Source organism: Grus americana, chromosome 1 (assembly GCF_028858705.1).
Source record: "Grus americana isolate bGruAme1 chromosome 1, bGruAme1.mat, whole genome shotgun sequence".
Taxonomy (NCBI): Eukaryota; Metazoa; Chordata; class Aves; order Gruiformes; family Gruidae; genus Grus; species Grus americana.
The window spans coordinates 69,783,187-69,803,278 of record NC_072852.1 but is presented as its reverse complement, the minus strand read 5'-3'; the positions used below and the strand labels follow the sequence as shown (position 1 = coordinate 69,803,278).

The 20,092-nt window shown below is 42.1% G+C and overlaps 1 protein-coding gene across 3 annotated transcripts in view; it reads right to left on the bottom strand.

Annotated features, from left to right (window-relative positions):
* The window catches only part of CACNA1C (calcium voltage-gated channel subunit alpha1 C), a 490,567-nt gene that overhangs the window by 41,546 nt on the left and 428,929 nt on the right, over window positions 1-20,092 (bottom strand). The window contains exons 31-32 of one of the 3 annotated variants that reach the window (XM_054839042.1): window positions 15,307-15,390; window positions 14,607-14,690 (exon numbers count right to left, since the gene is read on the bottom strand). In XM_054839042.1, coding sequence (XP_054695017.1) covers window positions 14,607-14,690; window positions 15,307-15,390 — 168 coding nt within the window. The remainder of the gene's footprint in view (window positions 1-14,606; window positions 14,691-15,306; window positions 15,391-20,092) is intronic. The other 2 variants (XM_054839051.1, XM_054839061.1) reach the window with 2 other exon arrangements.

Below are 20,092 nucleotides of genomic sequence, written 5' to 3'. Positions count from 1 at the left end.
AGAGTCATCTGTCTGCCACTGCTGTGTGTGGTTTTAATCACAAGAACTCTAGAGATAATCCACCTGCCACCAAAGTCTGTGGTTATTGTAAGACCAGGCAGACATGTATCCGGTATTTCTCTGACAGGGAATACTACTGGATTGCAGATGGCATAATTCTCAATTCCCACAAGCTCACAGTGAAATCAAATTATTAGCAGGACAAAAAAATTAAAAATAAGCCAGGCAAGCTGCTCAAACTCTGCATTCTTCCATTAAGTGTGCAGTTCTTTGAGAATTTCTGGGAATATTTTGAATAAAACTAGCCAGAATTTTTTTTTTCTACAAAAATATTTTCCATTAGAAGAATGCTGATGCTGAAAGTGATATGTTCTGTAGAAACATGTCAATTTTGAAAAAAGTATTTAAGAAATGTAAGACAAATTTCACATTTTCTCCTTGCACATTTCAAATTGAGTTTTCATTTCAATTAGAAATGTTATATAACTATGAAAAAATCAATCCTAGACTCAAGTGGTTTTCATTTACTTCAGTAAATGTTTTGATTTTCCTCCATTATTTCTGTTGGAATGATCTTTTACTGAAAATTTTGCAATTTTTAATTTTTATTCCATTTTAAACCAGAAAAAAATGCTACAATTACACGGAGCTTTTGTGAAACAAACAAACAAACAAAATTTCCAACCTTCCTATAACACTAACCTGGGTGAAGCACCAGACTTTTTTTGGGTAATTTTCATAAATTGAGGTTTGGTTTTAGTGCCAATGAGAACAGGGCGCCATCTTACAGGAAAAGAGGCACTAAAGGTGTATGATGGCACAAATGGCGAACACCTTGCTGATTTCCCTGGAAAATGCCCTGAGTTGTTCCAGTACAATGTAACATGCTAATCCTCAGACAGCTCTGCAGAAGAGACTAAAATCTCTTGCACTAGGGAATTAAAATTTTATTTGGTGCAACAAGGGGAATTAGGAAAAATGTGACACCTGCCATGAAGTTTGCCATTACGTTTCTGCCTGCAGTGACTCACGTGGATCAATAAAGTACTAGCTCATACAAATGCAATATATATGCATTTATACTTCACATAGATTCCACGTGATCTCAGATCTTGGGGGAAATATTAGCATATCCATATACAACAAAAGCCTATTTCAAATACAGTTAATAAGGTCAAGGTAACTTTTAAAGCAAATGAGTCCTACATATATCATTTTTTTTTCTTAATTTCCTATGTATTCTAAGATTTTGAAATTCTAGACCGTGCTTTTCTAATTAGCTTCAAATATGCAAATCATACCAATTTGAATAGCTTATTAATTTCATATATATATCCCCATGAAATTGTTAGATGGTAGTCTTATGGTTCCAAGTGCTTAAGGTAAATATAAGGAAAGTCAATTGCTTTAATTTGGTTATGCAGATTACCCTAGATTGACAATTACTGGACAGTTAATGAGAGTCACTTTTTACACAGCTGAAAGCTCTATTTTTTTTCCATGACTTTCAGAAAAGCAGAACAATTGGTAAAGTATGTCTATGCAAATTATTCTTAATTTTCAGGATGTGTTAATAATCCTTCTCATTAGCTCTGGGTAAATTATGAGTTCAAGTCTTATGGTAATCAGGCCTGGGGTGGGGCTCCTGAGAAACAAGCAGATATTAAACACTGTCAGAGATCTAGTGCTTATCTTCAGGTACAAGTACTGGTCTCACTCAGCAAGGCAGGTGCAGCTTATTATTCATGTTTTGTGGGATAGCCAAAAAAAGCCCAAGAACATCTCAATAGGAAGGCTCTGAAGATAAACTGAGCCATGAAAATAAATGTTGAAAGGCTACTTGTGTGCAGGACCTTTTACTTTTGTTTTACAGGTCAAAAGACTAAGGGTTTTCTGGTTTGAGTATCACCTGAGGAGAGGTTTTGCTGATTTGAACACCTCTACCAGAAGCCATGTGTGACAGAGTGGACTTGTTTCATTCAACTTGCCTTTTCACTTGACCAATTCTTGATCCACAGGGCAAGGGCACCCAAAGGAGGTAATCCGGCCATCCCAGCCCAGAGCAGACCGAGAGGGACAGCCCTGGGAACAGACCAGACCACTGAGCAAGACAGAGAGAGCAAGTGGGAAAATGTAGAGTTCCCAGGTCTCCATCTTTGCTCAGCTCTATTACCATCCATGCCAATGGTTTCCTCATTGCTGTTCCTAAGTAATCCAATGCGCCTCACTGCCCTTCCGATGGCAAAGTTAATACGGCTTTCAGACATCAAACCCAGCAGTGTATTTATCACTGTGCTGAAAAGGGCAGTCTTCTTTCCTCCACCTCTTGAGGAAGATGTATGTACTCTCTTACATTGGTCATTATTATCTTTTCTTTTTTTCATTGTCTGGAAGGGAAATCTGTGGGGCTGGCTTTGCAAAAGGAGCACAGCCTGTATCTGGTTTTGACTCATTACAAATGACAGTTCTTTCCATATCCAGGCTCTTCCATCCCAAACACCCAAATAAATCCATCATATTGATTTGTTATCTGTAGCAGTGTTGTGAAAGCACAGCTGCTTTGGAGGGCTGCAAGTAGAGAGATGGTCTCTGACACTATGACCGTGACACTGATTTTGATCTTGAAATGAAAAAGAAGAAAGAGTCTGTTCAAGGCATTCATACTAGAGTTGTGGTTTAACCCCAGCTGGTAACTGAGCAGCACGCAGCCGCTTGCTCACCTCTCCCTGCAAGGAGATGGGGAGAAGAATGGAAAAAATTAACTCTATCTCAGCTGAAACCAGGACAACCAGTCTTGGTTACTTTAAAGACATGCTGTTGTGTGCTGTAGAGTGTACAAATTTTTCCATTTCTTGTACTATCCCACAGCCTGTCTTGGAAAAAGATAATGGCAGCAGAGTTCTCTAAGATGAATTTCCTGAACCATAGGTAGGCAGGAGCTTTCCTTGTCTCCAACACCTTGCAATACTCCGTTAATTAATGGAGAGAGTAATTAATGAAAGGGTAACATCTACTGGCTTCATCTTCCTTGGGGGCTGATGATTTGAAGAATTAAGCAAACTCCCAGAAGCATGTCCTTCTTCTGTCATTGCGGTGCTTGTCTTCAGTGCACTGAGCATTTGAGCGCTTCTACAGCTATTTGTTAATTACTTATTAATTAGGTGATAGGATTCCATGGTGTGGGAAAAGGATAAAGAAGAAGGAAAAATGAAGAACAGGTAGAAACTTGGTGTCCTCTGTGTCCTGGTGTTACTGGGGTTTCTCTGGGCAGCCTCACCTGCCTAGGGTAGAAAGGAGGCTGAAGACCTTTGGACTTTGTGGGGCTCCATCTGCAAAGAGGTTTGCTGGGAGCTCAGTCTGAAGGGTTTACTGTGATATGGTTGGCAGGAGCGCATGAATCCAGAAGAAAGCTTCAGAAGCATCTTTGCAATTCCTGTATAACTGCTGGGGAATTACAGTGGCGGTGTTAAGGTCAGAAGCAGGCTTGTGGTCCGCAGTCAAATACCCGCTCCTCAGTATGATAACTCTTCTGGGGACTAATGGAGCCAGACGGAGACTAGATTATGAGCAGGTTTTTCCAGGGAGGAAGGCAGGCAGTCTACCAGCTCAAAGACTCTGCATGCAGTGTTGCCAGGATCCTTCCTTTGGCAAGCCCAAAGGCTCTGGGACAGGGTAAAGATGAATGAGCCATCTTATGCTTTGATGAAAGTGCTGAAAGAAACTGCGTGTGCCATTGAAAACAGGGAAAAACCCAATCTGCCTTCATTCAAATGCAACAGGACTGTGGATTACAAGAGACAGTAGATACAGGTGAACTAGGAGCCCCTGTTACTTTTGGGTAATGAACCTCTGCTCAGGGGAGCATAGCCAGAGATCCCAGCAGCCCAAAGAGAGAGCTTTTTATGGACCATTTTCATTTGAGATTTGTAGCAGTTAGTATTTAATTCCCAGGCTGTGTCTTTTCATTGCCTTTTAAATTAGAAAGTTATTTAATGTTGATGCAGAATGTTTCCTAGAAGAAAACAGCCTACAGAGTCATTCCGGATTTCTGTATGTTAATATGGGATACAATAAAGTCTGAGACCCATTATGGGATTGAAAATGCCAATCAGAGGCATTATCAGACAACGTTAGAGGTGGTCGTATGGAGACTGCAGCTAGCTGTTACAAAGCTACTGAGCAACACATTTTTGTTCTACACCTCTTTCCAAGAAAAAGTGATTATTGATTTGATTAATTCTTTGGTTAAAAAAAAAAATTAGTAGGGATAGTTTGGATGACATGTAATGCTCACCGTGTGTGACATACCATGTTCAAGTCTGGGCAAACAGTTGAGTCTCAAAATCCCTAGCTCTAAATATCAATTCGTTTTAGTGCCTTTCTATTAACAGGTGTTACTTTACTGCTGAGGTATCTTTGCCTTCATGTCTGTTCAGCTTAGGAAAAGATGTCACTTGATCTGGCTTTGGGTGAAGCGGATTTTCTCCCAGTCGCTCACATGAGGCTCAGCAGACAGCACTGCTGACTGGTATCTCTGAGTTTAAAAGTGGATTTTGAGAGAACAACTGGGATGTGACCAGCTGGGATGTCCCATAACTCTGCAACATTGTCAATTTTACTAGCAATTAGAGCCAGAGCCACATTTTTGGCTATCAATCAGCTGACCGTAAGCAGCAATCAAGTCTCTACAGCTAGGTCATCTGGATGCAGCTGGGAATGGGTCCCATTTAACAGATGTCTAGGAAGATATATGAAGCAGAAGTCATTTTGTTGGCATGTTGTGCCAGACAGTCTCCACAAAGAACAGACCAGTGAGGGAAGGTAAGAGCACAGCCATTTTAAAAACAGTTGTCTGGTGAGAAATAAAACCCTCCAACCTTATATTCACCTGGCTGGTACATATGAGGGTAGAGGGAGCAGGGCAGGAGCTAAATGAGGGTGCTATATAGACTATAGTATAGAAAGGGTAAAATTAGTTTATATGTGTTTACCTTTGATTACAAATCTGGTTGGGAGGCTACATTCTCTTGCCTACCAGCAAAACCCCCACAATCAGGCCTCTATTTAATGGGAACCTCAAAAATTCCTGCTAGTCTGTGCATTTGGGTTTGCAAAATGGTACCCATCACCATGCCGAACTGCTGCCGAGTGTCTGGCACATAAACCTTCACAACGGGGAACAGCCTTTTCCTTGGACGGATGGTATCTTGGCTGAAGATAGACAGGAAAAATCACCGATGCAGTAGGTAGAGGGAAACAAATTACTGCCTTGCTGAAAACTACTCCTAGTGCTCCTGGGAATAGAAAACATGATCTCTGCTACCCAAAATTTCAGCAAAATTTGGAGAAAGTGACTGGGGATAAGAAGATGGGACAAAAGAGAAAGTTAAAGAGGAAAACAAGCAAAATACTTTGTGTGTTTTCCCTTCTTCTGTCACCTTCATTGCTTTCATTGCAACTGGCAGTGCAATCTGGAACCAGTTAGCAGATCTCTAAATATGCATAATAGTAAGAGGGTGCACGCAATGAGGTCTTGGAGGACTGATGTTAAAAACTCTTGTAATTTGGATGAAGAACAGAAGCTTTTACAGCACAACTGAATGACTGAAATACAGGGGATTGTGCACCCTTTATTACTGCAATCTGCGTGTGGAGAACAGTGATGTTGGAAAATTCCTTGGGCATTCCAAACAAAGTAGGTCTTAGAAAAAGGAGAATTGAATGCAGGAAACATCTTTCACTGCTTCAAGTAATTGATATAGATGACAGAACTAGCTGGATTTGAACTTACCCAAGCACCATCTAACTTACAGTATTTGGGGAGCTTGTTAATTAACATTAATATATTAAGAGACGATCTAAGGAATCAGAGATTTTCTATGGACTCATATAAACATACAATCTCTACTAGAGTTCAGGGAAAGTTAAAAGAAACTTTTGCTAGGCAAAAGGAATGATTTATCCTGGCTAGCAAGCCAATGGAAAATATAACCAGCCTGGGGTAGTTCTAATGTTTTTTATTATTTTTTCTTTTGAGCGTTTTAACTAGCTTTGTGGGAAAACATATTGGCATTAAAAGAAAAATGAAATATAACTGTATTATATCACAAATGTTGATGCCAGAATATTGTAACTTTCTTTTTTTAAAGTGATAGAAAAATGACAAGAAAAGTTAAATACTGGTCAGAAAATCTGGATGTAGCTTTTTGAAGAGCTCTTTGTTCTTAAATGTACTTGCCACACACTTGTTTTACCATCGAACCAACACAGGACAAGGCTTGTGGCACTTTGTGTTCCTACCATTAGCTATTATTGTTACTGTAACAATAACTCATGGTCAAAGAAGAAATTGGGACTCCTTCCCTAAAAGCCTTAAAACCCAGTGAGATTTTGGGTATGTGAAAGCCTGCAGTAATTAAAAGGACGATCCACTCCTCAGTGCAGTCAATGAGATGCTGTGCCCCACCATTTTAAAGCAAGCTCTAAGCATTTTCACTCAGAAGGACTCCAGACAGGTTTGTGCATCAAGTCTTACAGCTGCAGGGCTTTCTTTTTACTGCTTTTACAATTAGCTTTTAAGAATTTTTCTCCTGGATTCTTTATCTTCAGTTTCTCATATTTTAATTAACTAGCATGTGTGTGGTTATATTTATCCAGTACAGCAAATTTATTTTTATGCTGCTCTTAAATCTCCCCTGCATTAAAATATGTTCTGATTATTCCATGCACCTGGAATAATGTCAGAAGCCAAGTATAGCAAGTAGTTTTGTGGAAATCACAATATTGAGGTATTTCCTCAAAAACGGGTACTACGGAGAGCTTTTCAAAGTGGTTTTCTCCATGGAAACTACATATTTTCTTCTTATGGTGCTAATATTGCCAGTCATCAGTAACAGCTCTACTCGGGTAAACTGAGGAAAGAGTAATTTGCATTTACTTTCCCCTTTTCTGCAAAAAATACATTTTTTTTCTGTTTGCCCATATTTCATATACACTTTCTTACAGAAAAAGTTGTGCAGTTACCAAAATCACCTGTGTGAATGGGCAAATCATATTATGAACTCTGGAAATGCACTCAGAATACCAACATTTTTAAGCCAAAAGATAAAAAAAGAAAGAGGCCCCATCTTCATGACAAAAATATACATAAATAAAAACAAAATAACCCTGTTCAAACATGGTTGTGGTCACATAGTCTTACCATACTTCTTTCTCACCAAGACAGGGTGAAAAACATGCATTAGAATTATTGATTAAGCATGGGAGGTGATCAATTTCAAATTGATCTAAGCTTAATTTGGGGAAGAGTTGAGGTCAGCTGTCCTTATGTTCACCAAAGGCAAAATAAATCACTTCTTTACTAGCATTTGCCACTGCTACAGCTCACAACCATGCTTCAACGTGGCTTCCTACATACAGAAGCTGGGGCCACCATGGTGCGTTACCTGGATTATTCTAGCGATGTTAAAAAAACCAAACTAAGTCTGACCCCACATCAATTTTATCAGTAGTTTTTCCAAAAAGAAAACAAGTCATATATACATACATAAACACGCACACAGGGATAGCTCAGGACTACATACAACTTCTAGGATGGCAGCAGTAAGGGTATGACAACACAAGATGTCAAAAGAAGCCACCGTGCTTCTCCAGCCCTTTGCTACGTAATTTGGAGGCCTCTGCTACCCAGACGGCATTTGAGAAGGAGAGAGAGAGAGGAGGAGAGAAGGAGGGAGATGTTTTCTGCCTCTTCCAGAAGGTTTGGGTAAATGAACTTGCAAAGTTCTAGGAACTGCAAAGATTTGTGTCCAGTGGCAGCTGATGGCCTAAATCTGAGCAGCAAAGGGCACGGAAGCGGAGAGAACCAGACAGGCAGAGACAGAAAAACAGACAGACAGACTCAGCGACAGAGATGAATGCCAGTCCCAACTGAGGTGCAGGCTAGATGTATGTCGTCCTTCCACCGATCCTTGCTCCCATTGCGGGGGGGTGTGTGTGTATAGGACTGTGTCGCAGGGGCCGACCGCTCCAGTCCTCTGCAGGTGAAATGCCCTGGGGCACTTCTGCCTGGATAAGGACTGCAGCATTTAAGCCACTGGTTCTCTGCCTTCAGACACATTGATTGAGGGTGAAAATGAACTTGTGAGGTTTAGTGTGGCTGGAGACGAGGGAGAGGAAAGCAAGGGAGAAAAGGAAGAAAGGCAGGGGGTGGGTTAAAAGGGAGAAGTGCAGGAGAAGGTGAGAGGGAGACTTGAGTATAAGCTGTCAGATATTCCAAAGAATGGGAGCAGGAGCCCATGACAAATCATATGAAGCCTCTTGACACCAAAAGCAAGATGACTGTAAGGAAAGGCCCCATGCGCCTGGTTTAAGCCTGAGTTGCTTTACTTCAGAAATAAAAAAGACTAAAGGAGAAATCGCTGCACAAGTCTCCAAGTATTCTTGGGAGCTGAATATTTTGGTATCTCTCTGGCCTAACTGCACCAGTACTCAGGAATCAACCAAGCTGCAACCCTCTGCTGACTTCCTACCAGAATTTGGAAAACTTTTCAGAAGTGCAAGATATAAAGTACTCAGCTCTCCTGAATATCTGCTAGACAAATGCCAAACCACTACCCAGCAGGCCTGGGCACAACAGACCTGACCAACATTTTCTAGGGGAAAGAATACAGCAAGATGTGTTTTGGGTTTCTCTAACCTTCTTCCTAGGAGGAGTGCTACTTCCTGAAGCCAGGTCCTATGTCTCCCAGATGCCACCATGGATCAGACCACACACAATATTGCACATTCCTGTTTTCTTCTCCTGTCACCTCTTCTATTAAAAACCCCACCATTTCCATCAACCCTCAGACCAGTCATAACACTCACTCTTAAGAAAACATGTACTGCTACAACAGGAGGGCAACTTACACAGGGAAATATTCCATTATTTCACAAAAGCCCACAAGTCACCAATTCCCTGTCCCTGATAGTTCTCATCTCATATCCATGCATGCCCCCCTGGCTTATCACATCTGCTGTATCGCTTTGCGTACCTGTCATGGGTACCTCCTCCTCTGTACCTCCTGCGGCGTTCACAGACACACTCAGACACACAGGTATGGTCATTGAGTAGAACAGGTGGGATGGATACCAGTCCAGATGGTTTTGCTCAGTCATCCTCACGCACTCCCAGACACCGCTGACGAACACAGAGGTACCCGCACATGCAGACACGCTCAGAGGCACCGGCAGAAGCCCTTGGCAACAGGCTCACAGGTAGGCGCGAACCCTCCCTCCCTGACATCCTTTCAAGACAGAATCAAACATGTGATGTCCCCACTGTCATGGATATCCTGCGCTGGTGCTCTGGAGACACCTGAACATGCTCCCACCTGAACATGCCTCTGTAACTCTCACACGTCTGCTCGCTGTGAACTGCCCACTGCAGCTGGATGGGCCAACCTCTCGGCTGGTCACAGGGACTCATCCAGCTCAGCGGGTGCTGCTGCAAGCATCGCTTTGGTGGCCAACAAAGACTCAGCCACAGCGAATCTTTGATCTGACACCGGCAGGGGAAAGGGTGAAGGAAAAAGGACCCTATGGACCAGAGAGGTGCCGACTTTTCTCTCTGACTGGGAGGAAGGACATTACATTAGCAGCTTTCCCAATGACTCAGGGTCTGACCATTTTTCTTTCATCCCTTTGGGCACTGTAGCCCAGAGCACAAATCAAACTTGATTTCCCCCCTTTGATACAGCACAACAAATAGTAATGAGCAACTTTCTTTGCCTGGAGGAGGGGACAGCAGGCTGTCAGTCAGCTTCACAGCACTCAACTCCAGGCTGCGTCCAAGGAAGAAAATGCAAGCTTGTGCCTGGGGCTACTTCTGGGATGATATATGCCAAATTTGCTGGCTTTTATTCAACTCCTATAACATTTTCTTTCCTATTATCATTATAATAGATAGTAATAATTTTTACCACCTTAATGTTTTCTTCTAAGGGACTTAAAGTGTTTTGTAAACATTAATGACAATGCTTTCTTAATGTAGGGAATAACAACAATCTCCAATTTACTCATGGTCAGACTGAGATACAGGGATCTAGTCAAAGTCCAAGGAATACAACCCACAGGCCCTACCTCCCAGGCTCCATATATTTCATCATCTTTCATCTTATTCTCCCAAAGTAATTCCTGGTCTTAGCACTTCAAGAGAGTTGACACATGGTAGATGTGGTCTCTGCCTTGGAAATTCTTTTTGAATAGCAGATTAAAAAGTCCTCCCCTCTTTCTTAGGTTACTGGAGAAGTGGCTGAAGAGTGGCCCAAAACAGAATCACTGAATATTTCAAAAAAATTTTGAAAAAATCTTAATTATGTGGCTAAGAAGTTAGTTCTGTAACACTTACTGAGAAGCAAAGCTCTCAAAATGCAGCCTGAAGGTAAGGCAATTTAAAAGTAAATTTGGCAGAAACTGTGCCACTCTGAAGTTTTCAAACGCACCAGATTTTAACCTGCCCTTTGCACTTACTCAGTTGTGTCTCTAGAGCTGGTTGGGGGGAACTGGGAGATGTTCCCAAGTTGCAATAAGCAAGTGGGCCTAACGTGATGCAATTGGACTTATTACTTGACATATCTCCATACCACAGAGGTGTTTCAAGTGGAGGCTTCCTAAAGGACTCAGAAATGCTGAAGGCAACCTGGGGGCCTACCTCATGAGCACATGCCTTCTCACTATTTTTGAATGCACAGCCATGCTAACAAAAATATGCTGAGCTTGACATGCAAGTGTACACTCACCCACAGGCATGCAGATGAACATGCCTGCATACAAGAAACTCTCAGATATAAACACCCACCCGACAGCAGATCAAACTTGCACAGTAAGATAGTCATACTGGCTCAGAAAACATGTTCATAGACTCAGTTACATCCACAACAACTCATGTGTCTCCATCAACAACCATTCACAACACAAATACATATGAAATATGTATGCTTGCATACACGCTTTCTTTCCCCCACACAAGGATTCGTATCTGTACACTCTCCCATGGATCTGTAGCCCATACACAGGTATCCAAACGCATTCGGGAACATATACTACAACCAATGGAGTGCACACACAAAGACCCACCCATGCACACTCACATATATCCTAATGAAGGTTTTGGTCTGGGAAATTCCTTTTCAAGAAACAAAAATAATTGTCAAAAGGGAAAAAACAGAGCACGGGGAACTGCACAAATAGATGCAAGCGCATACCTACACACACACTGTAGAGCTTGTCACTCAGGGTTCCCACCGCAACTACAGCTATCGCAGCTCAGTACCGGCTGGGTATGCTTCCCCTGAGTGCCAATGTCTGGTGAACCTCACAGAGATTTCAGGCGTACATGTCTATGGCCACATGTCAAACTGACCTATTCCAGGTTTCTCCATCTTCCCTAACTGACCACAATGACACCTGTCCCTTAGCTCCAAGAGCGGCACCTTCCAAGACTCTACCACAAATGTTCTTCAGCTTCTAAGGAGTTGGGCAGAAACATCTTACCTGCACCCGACCAGGCTAAACATCTCCAATTAGTGGAGTTTGTTGGCATTTTAGGGTTTATTTTTTCTTTCCTTTTCAGACTCCAGGTCTCTCGGAACAAGACAAGACAGTGTACAGAAACACAAGGCAGGGTTTGCTCAAACCCACAAACAGCAAGAAAGCAACAAGCTCCTGAAGAGAAGGGGAGAACTGTGTCTGATAAACTGCCCTCACACTGCTTGGGAAGGTGACAACTCTCCGTCCAAGATGGGCTGCTACTTCCAAAGCCCATCTGCTACAGATGTAACATATCAAGTGCTGCTAGCAGGAAGGGAATCTGACAGGACAAACCAACATACAAAACATTCTCTTATTCAATAAGGGTTATAAGTGCAAAGGGATTTCAGAACATTTCAGAACAAACTCCATCCATAGCTGCTGCTCATTTACCAGTGCATCAAAAGATTGTGCAAGTTTTTTAGTAACAAACATTAGAAACTAGTAGCAAAGGACTTGCCTAGATAAAAAGAGAAGATTTAAACATGCCAGGTAACAAAAAGACATGTGCAGAAATCTGTAAAAACTGTATAGAAGGAAAGGATTCTTTAGAGGAAACAGAGGGACCATCAAGAAATGCTGTTCATAACCCTAACTAAAAGAGTCAGGGCTGCTCCTGCTGCCTCCTCAACTAAGACAGGTGATGGCCGTTTGGACGGAGGCACACCCTCACTTTTCATAGACTTCTGCAAAGAAAAACTGGATTCTGGGCCTTGTCTGATATGAACTTGAATTTAGACGGGGAATGGAAAAGAGAGGGAGCCTTGTCAGTGGTAATTAAACACACCAGCATGGATAGCCCTGGAGACTGAAGATCTGAACACAGCACAATTAGCAGCAGCGTGACCTTCTCGACAACATGCTGAGAATGAATGCGATTTATCCTGCTTAAATTTAGCGTCTGCGAGCTGGGTGTCTAGACAAACCTAACAAACCTAGACACTCTCCAGTCACTGGATGGGCACCTCCAAAGAGCAATTCATTTCCCCTGTCATAGGCAGAGGGAGGCACCAGTTGGCACGCGGAGGTGTGCGTTTCCACTAACTGTAAGAGGAAGCCTGGGTGACGGCCTTCTCTCAGATGACTAAAGTATATCAAAGTTGTCTTAAACCATGACGTAAAAAGTTCTTTAATTTATAGGAAATGACTGATTTTCTTTGAGAGGATCCATTAGATTTTTCCCTCCAGTACAAGGTTTCTTGCTATGATAGACCTCCATTTATTTACCAAAACACAAGGACTTCCCCCTCCTTTCTGCTTGGAAGACTTTTGTATGGATTCAAATACATTAGTCAGGAAAGTCTGGCTGATGTTTATTATAATTCATCTCCAGTTCACTATACTTATTTCCTCAATTACCATCTAAAGTTCTGCCTCTATGGATGAAAATAGAAATTTTCCACAACCTGAAGGCTATTGCCAGGTTCACCATTTACTTTTCTTGTGACAAGCATGGCATGAAAAAGGCTGTCATTTCATTCTTTAAAATTAACAACTTCAGCCTGCTGATCATTGTAACTTTCCTCTACAAAGTCAGCCCAATCCTATATCTCTCTAGTAAAAGAGCAACCAGAATTGTTTACAACATTCTGGGGAAAATGTTGCAAACATTTTTTTTTTTGTGTCTAGAAAGTCAGACATTTGAGAGATGTAAAATAAAAGTTCATTTTCAGTTAGAAACTATTTTCCATTCTCTCAAAAGACAAAGAAAATAGACTAGTGTCAAATAAAATATATTTCATTTATTCTTGGATAAATGTCCCTGTTTCAGAATTAGAAAAAATGAAGTTGAACAGAAATTAAACTAGAACCATGAAAATAAGGTGTTTTTTTTAAAATTCGAAGTAAGGCATTTTGATTTTTTCCAAAATGTTGCCTACATTTTCCCTAAACACAGCACTGAGTGAAAACTATGGTGTCACTTTCTACTTGCAATGGATTGCCTCTACAGTATACAACAATTCCAAGCTAGGATGTTTATTCAACAGCCACATTGTTTTGCAAATTGATGATTGATTTGCTCTTCATTAACATATTTACAGCAATTTTCTTTCAGCCTTTCTATTTTCCTGGCCTCACTAAGCTGGATTTTGCAGTGCAATTTTTGTCTATGCTCATAAACCCAGTGGGTCCTGTGTAGTCTTTCTTTTGGGAATCTGTGTGCTTCCTGCCTGTCCTTTGTCTATTTATCCAGCAACTCTATATCCATCCACCTCCAAAAAAAGAGAAGAAAAAGTTTGCCTGATGTGATTTATTCCTTGAACACCAGCTGCTCATTTCAGTCTCCATGGCTCATTCAGTCCTTCACCTGTCTGCTGAGATGGGCACCAGTGGGGCCAATCAGTGTCAATTGTGCTGCTGGAACTTGTGAGATGGAGCAAACTCGGTTACAAACCCAAAAAACTGGATTGAAACTCTGGCGCTTTGTTTTTCTTTGGGCTGTTTTCTTTTTATTTTATCTACCTTTTTGCAAATTACAACCTCAACATTAGGAGCAGGTTCCTCTAAACAGAGATGATTCGGTCTTTATTCCTTTTGGAGGAAGCCTGTGCGAGGAGGCACAGGGAAGATTCCCGTTTTGGTTCCCGCAGTTCCACCTCGAAAGAACTGACCTTTAGATCTCTGTGGGGTGGAGAGTATTGAACTGCCATGGGAAGCAAAGCATAACACTGGGTAGACCAAAGTGCTGGCCTGGGACTATTCTAGCAGCTTCCCATGGCACAAATAGCTTTTTCATTTACACTCCACATTTCCCATCACTTTTCCTGCTATACAGTTTAACTCATGCCAGGCGGATTATGAGGGGAAGAAAATGATGCAACAGTCAAAAAGTCCTTTAAGACGTTCCAAAAATTAAAACAGAATAAAAAGAAAACAAACAAACAAAAGAGAGAACTTCAAAACAAACCAAAAAGCTCTGAAAACAAACTCAAAAAAAAAGGAGGAAGGAGGAGGAAAAAAAAAAAAAAAAGAACCCGGGAAAGACAAATGAATGTTAGAGCAGGCACGATCATGGACAGACGCCAGCTACTTACGTTCACCTCGGTGATTGCTATATCAACAATGCTACCCACAACAATCAAGGCGTCAAATGTATTCCATGCATCACAGAAATAGTGCTGCATGTGGCAGAGAAGCCAAGGAAAGAGAGAGAGAGAGAAAGGAAGAGAAAGAATGAGAGAGAGAGAGAGAGAAGGGAGAGAGAGGGAAAGGGAGAAAAGAGGGAAAAAAGTAAAAAGTAAAATAAAATAAAATAATAAACAAAACAAAAAAAAGCATGAAAGAGGGAGAGAAGAGGAAAAAAATAAGAAAAGAAAGAGGTTACGTGGGCATATTAAATAGTCTCTTACCACTCTACAGTATTGGTTGCTCAAACCTCTGTAACGTTTCACGTGATGGAGGGTATCAACAAAAGCCTGGTTAGTCAGAAAGTTACACTCAAGCATGTCTACCTTTTGGAGGGAAAAAAAGCACACACACCCCAAACTCTGTGCGCTTTCACCAGTCACAGCCTTGGGGCGAGCTATGACAAGTGAAAAAGAAGGAGGCATTTCCCCCCCTCCTTTTTTTTTCCCTGGGAGAAGGAGAAGGACGACGGCAAGTTCAATAAAAGCATGACTAGAGGGAAAAAAACCAGAAAAAAAAAAGAGAGAGAGAAATAAAGAGAGAAAGAGAGAAGGAACAGCAGAGGAGGAGGAGGTGGTGGTATCCTGGGGAGGGTAGAGTAATACTCACATTAGTTTCACTGAGAATGACGTCTATAATGCTGCCAATTACGATGAGGAAGTCAAAAACATTCCAAGGATCACTAAAGTAACCCTACATAAGGAAGGGGCAGGCAGGATGGGGATTAAAAAGGAATGTTAGACAGACAAAAACAGTTCAAAATTACCATTAGAATTACTGCCCTGATACCTCAAGGGGTCTTCCTCTTAAGCTTACTTGTTGCATCTCAAGCTGTAGCCCAGTCCTGAGATCCCTGACTTGTGTGAGCAGTCCCTATCCAGCTAGTGCGATCCCAGGGCAGCCACCCCTCCCCTCCAACTCTGGGACGAGGGGTGAAGGGAAGGCACATGGATCGCTTTGAGCATGGCTGCTCACAGGAGTACGACTTGCAGGACCAGCTCCTCCAGACATCTCTGGTTCCTAGAAACACAGCACCTTTCCCCATTTGGCTTAGATTTGGCTGGGGGAAGAGTATGGGAATAGTGTCATACGCTTCTCTCAAAAAATGGCTCCCCTTCTTCCAGTGTGAGTGTCAATCCACCAGTCCATGTTCCAAATGTAATGCTGTGCTGATGCTGCTAATGGCTGGCTGCCGCGTCACAATGCAGCAGAGGGCACAGCTGAGCCAGGGATGTGCTATTTAAACCTCCCTGGTCATCACCTTTATTTTTACCCAGTCGCAATGAGTATTACAACAGTCATCAGCCTAACAGTTTCTATTACTAATGCTTTAGCTCCTGTCTTAAAACTACAGAGCAGGACTGGTATTTTTCTTACTCTGAAAGCACGTCTGCACCACAAAATGAAGGTGTGAACATAGCATGTGCTGGCACATTCCACCAGGAAGGGGTAAGAATGAGAGCAAAGTCGGCTTTAGCATGTGCTCAGAGCGAGACCTGTTGCTCACTCACGCTGAAGATGATAGTGCCGCAGAATCACTGCAACATCAGCTGTCTAGGACAAGCTATGGCAGATCCGCTAGCATATGCTAAACTCATACCTTTGCTTTACTGTGCAGAATTGCTTTGGGGGCTATCTCAAACTCTCATTGTTCTATGCAGGGCTCAGGAGATGCTAATCAGCACTGCTTGCTGTCCCCATCCTGCGTGATTTTTGGCTGGATGGGCCATAAGGATACAGAATCCTTTTGGAAAAGGCCCTGTTCAGCCCAGGAGGTGAGCTCCTGTACGTAAACTTCTTGTCCAAGTCAATGTCACGAGCAAAGAAAACTTATCTTGGCTCACAGAACACCTGCGCCAACCTTTACCCCTTGTTCTGCAGTCCTAAAAGGAGGCAAACATACAAAATCCTCCATACTCCTTTTATATGTTTGGTTTTGTGAGCATGGGCTAATCTGACCTCCCTGTTTCCCAGCTGCAGCATGTCTCCAGTGAGACTGAACCCAAGTTGCACTGCGACTACTATTCTTAGCTAAGAGAGTCAGGTCATGGGTAAAGTGTGAGTCTGTGTTCCCAGGCAGCGTTGCAGAAAGCAAAAAGGAAAAAAAGAAAAAAATAAATTAAAAATTCCCAGCACTGGCACTGCACAAGCCAGGCTTGGGAACCTGAAATTAGTGTGGGTTCAACCATCACATGGAGCAGGCACTGGCAAAAAGTGTCTTTCTAAACACTGAAACACTGCCTCCAGGATGCTTTGAGACTCACAGTTATAAACTGTGTTATGTTTGGGGCAGGGGAAAAAAAAAAAAGAAAAAAAAAAGATGAAGCAGAGAAAGCCACTGCCCAGCTGGTTCCACACCAGTGAAGGGAGCTGGTAGAGTGGACTTTGAAATCTGCTCCTCAAAACAGGAAAAAACCACTCTTTATTCTGCAGCCTGAAATAGGCAACTCTTAGCAGATCTACACTGGGAGGAGTAATCATCCCATGGCTACACATTACTATTCAATTACAACAGGGAGGAAGGAAACAGGAGCAAAAGCAAATTCAGAGAATATTATTATTCAGCGTCCAGCCTAGAAAATACACAACAAATATTAGAATGAATTCAGCGGTGATGTCCAGCATCGTTAGCAACCAGATGGACCTGGAATAAAACTGTAATTAGACTTCACCAAGAGGAAGGGGAGGGAGAGAACAGCAGATTAAATTGTAGAGGCAAATGCATTTTGAATAAGGACAGACACAGATCATACAGAGTTGCAAAAAGTGCCTTTGCAGCCTGATGCGACCTTGGCAGAGAGTACGCTTGCAGGATCAAAGAGAACGGAGTAGAAGACAACAGACCCAATCCTCCTGCCCCTGTTCATGTGCACAGTCCTGCTGGAGGCAATGGCACTGCTCACATGCCAAATGAATACATGCATTCAATAGCATGGCTCTCTTCCTTTTCCTCCTCAAATTGCATAGTTTAGGAACTATTAAGGATTTCAGCAGGAACCCAAACAACTCCAAAAAAACAGAGTTTGTTTTTGGGCAGCTGCAAGGGTGAAGATCCAAAACAGGTTGTTCAGGTTTTGCTCATCAAAATTACAACTATTTTTAAATCTGTGGTGATGGATAGGTGGTTATGTTTACTATGATTGGCATCATACTGCAAAGAATGTTTTAGATGTAACCAAATTCACAATTTCACAATTTCTTTTTACTAAGCAACTCCAGACATAGTGCCCAATAGCCACCGCTGCTGGTAAAACAGCATTTGCTGTTGGTACAAAACCCAGGTGACAAGCAGCATCAAACCTTGTCCTCAGATGACCACTGAGGCCAGTGAATTAAATTTTGCTCCCAGATGCAGTAATGTAAACTCACCGGAAGCAATGACACTGCACTGACACAGTTGGCACATCTCAGGAGAGACTCAGGCCTGGAAAGAAAAGGTCCCCTTTTCATTGCCATCACAAATAGCTGCTTTGGACCTGTGTGACACCACAGCATATCTGGAGTCACTCTTCTAACTTCAGTGGAGTTGCTCCAGATTTACACTGTGAGTTCTTTCTCCTGGAATGCTCTGCTGAGTCTCATCATCCAGCTCCTTGCTTGAAAGTCAAGGGCTGGGCTGGGCTGCTCTGGGATCACAGAAAGAGCATTACCATGGTCTGTTACTGTGTGGCTGTAAGGCAGACTGAGAGCTCTTCTTTTCCTCCTGTACCTCTTAGATGAGTGAGAGGAACCATGGACATGAATGCAGTTTTACTCAACCCCACATCCAATATGTCAGTGTTGAATTAAGGAAACACATCAATTTAAAAACCTTCCTTTCCTCCTCACCTGCTCCCTCTGTGTTTCAAACAAAAGTGTGAAAAATAGGAAGATATTATTCACAGTAAGAGAGCTCAAAGAAAACAGAGAACATAGACGCTTCATTTGTGTGCAAGGTAATGGAATCCGTCCTTAAAAAGCCACCCTCTTAGAGACATTTACCTACGAACGGCCATATGGTTACTTAGCTTTGGATCAGACCTCATAATCTTGTCAGGAGTTATGAGTACATATCAATAGGAAACTACACCCCTTGGGGACTTGTCTCTTGTGACCTCAAAGTACCTCTTCAAGCCACATTCCTCACTGGAGTGTACCAGGGTGGCTAATGAAAGACAAGCTGAATGAAGGAAAAGCTTTCACTCTAATAAAGAGGTTGTATTTCCAAACTATTTTTCCCACCAGAAAGTTCTGTATACTTTTCCCAAGGGGGTGGAGATCTGACTGGAAATGAATTGATGGCACTGTTTGTTTTTGCAGTACAGGAATTTAGAGTGTAATACCATATTTTACCCTTAAAGGGAGACGCTTGACCCTGATTTAGCTGTATAATTACATGTCACATAATAGCAGCCTCAGGGGCTTACTGGGGAATGGTAGTCACCCTCTCTTGTGGGATGTCTTTGGAGATCCATGAAGCTTTTGGGGAGAAAGGAGGACAGAAAGAGACCAGGAGGATTGGACTGAATATTCAGGAAGCATGAAATAGCCCCACCATTAGAGCATGTTTTTTCCCCATTTTTTTATTTCCCCAAAGGTAGCAAAGGATAGTGTATCATCACATGATCAATAAGTTAATGAAAGGCTGAGCATAAATATGCAGTAGCTGACTGGAATGGAATCTCATTTGTTTGAGGGGAGCAGACATAGTAACATTTCAGAATGAGTATGCCAATCATTTTTAGGTTTCCTAGTTGCTGAGATTAGCTATCAAAGAAGCTGAGGTTTGTTTTGGTACTTATGGAGCCATTGATATCTCTGGAGACCATTTCTTTTACTTTTTGTGAATATGAGATCCTGGATGCAGTATCTAAGAAGCCTCATTAACAGCCAGGAAAATTGCCCAGTGAAGTCTGTCTGAAGGTCTGAGCTCAGAGTCACCTGGGGCCCATAATAAGAATGTGTGGTGGCCGGAGAGCTATGCATCTACACTGAAGCACAGAAGTCCTCAGGGGAAAGGTGCTGTTGAGTGATGGTACCAGCTGGGTTTTGAGCATCCAGCCCTGTGGGAGCTGCAGGGTCACTTGTGTGTTAATTGATGTGCAGTTATTTATCTGCTTAGTCCCAGGTTTTCATTTCCATCTCTTATGAGGTGGCTGGCAAAAATTAAAAAAAAAACAAAACCTCTGAGAGAAAAGTCTCTAAAGATGAAGAGCACAGCAAGGGCCAAGGCTATTCACTGGGTGGGATCCAAATATAGGTCAGATGATCCCCAGTGGAATAAGATGCTGCAATGTCATAGGAAAAAAGGGAAAGACATGCATGTGTGCATGTATGTATGAATAGAGAAATGAAGAATTGAGGAGGAGAAACAAAGACATATAGATAACTACACAGCCTAAAATGAAAGCAAACT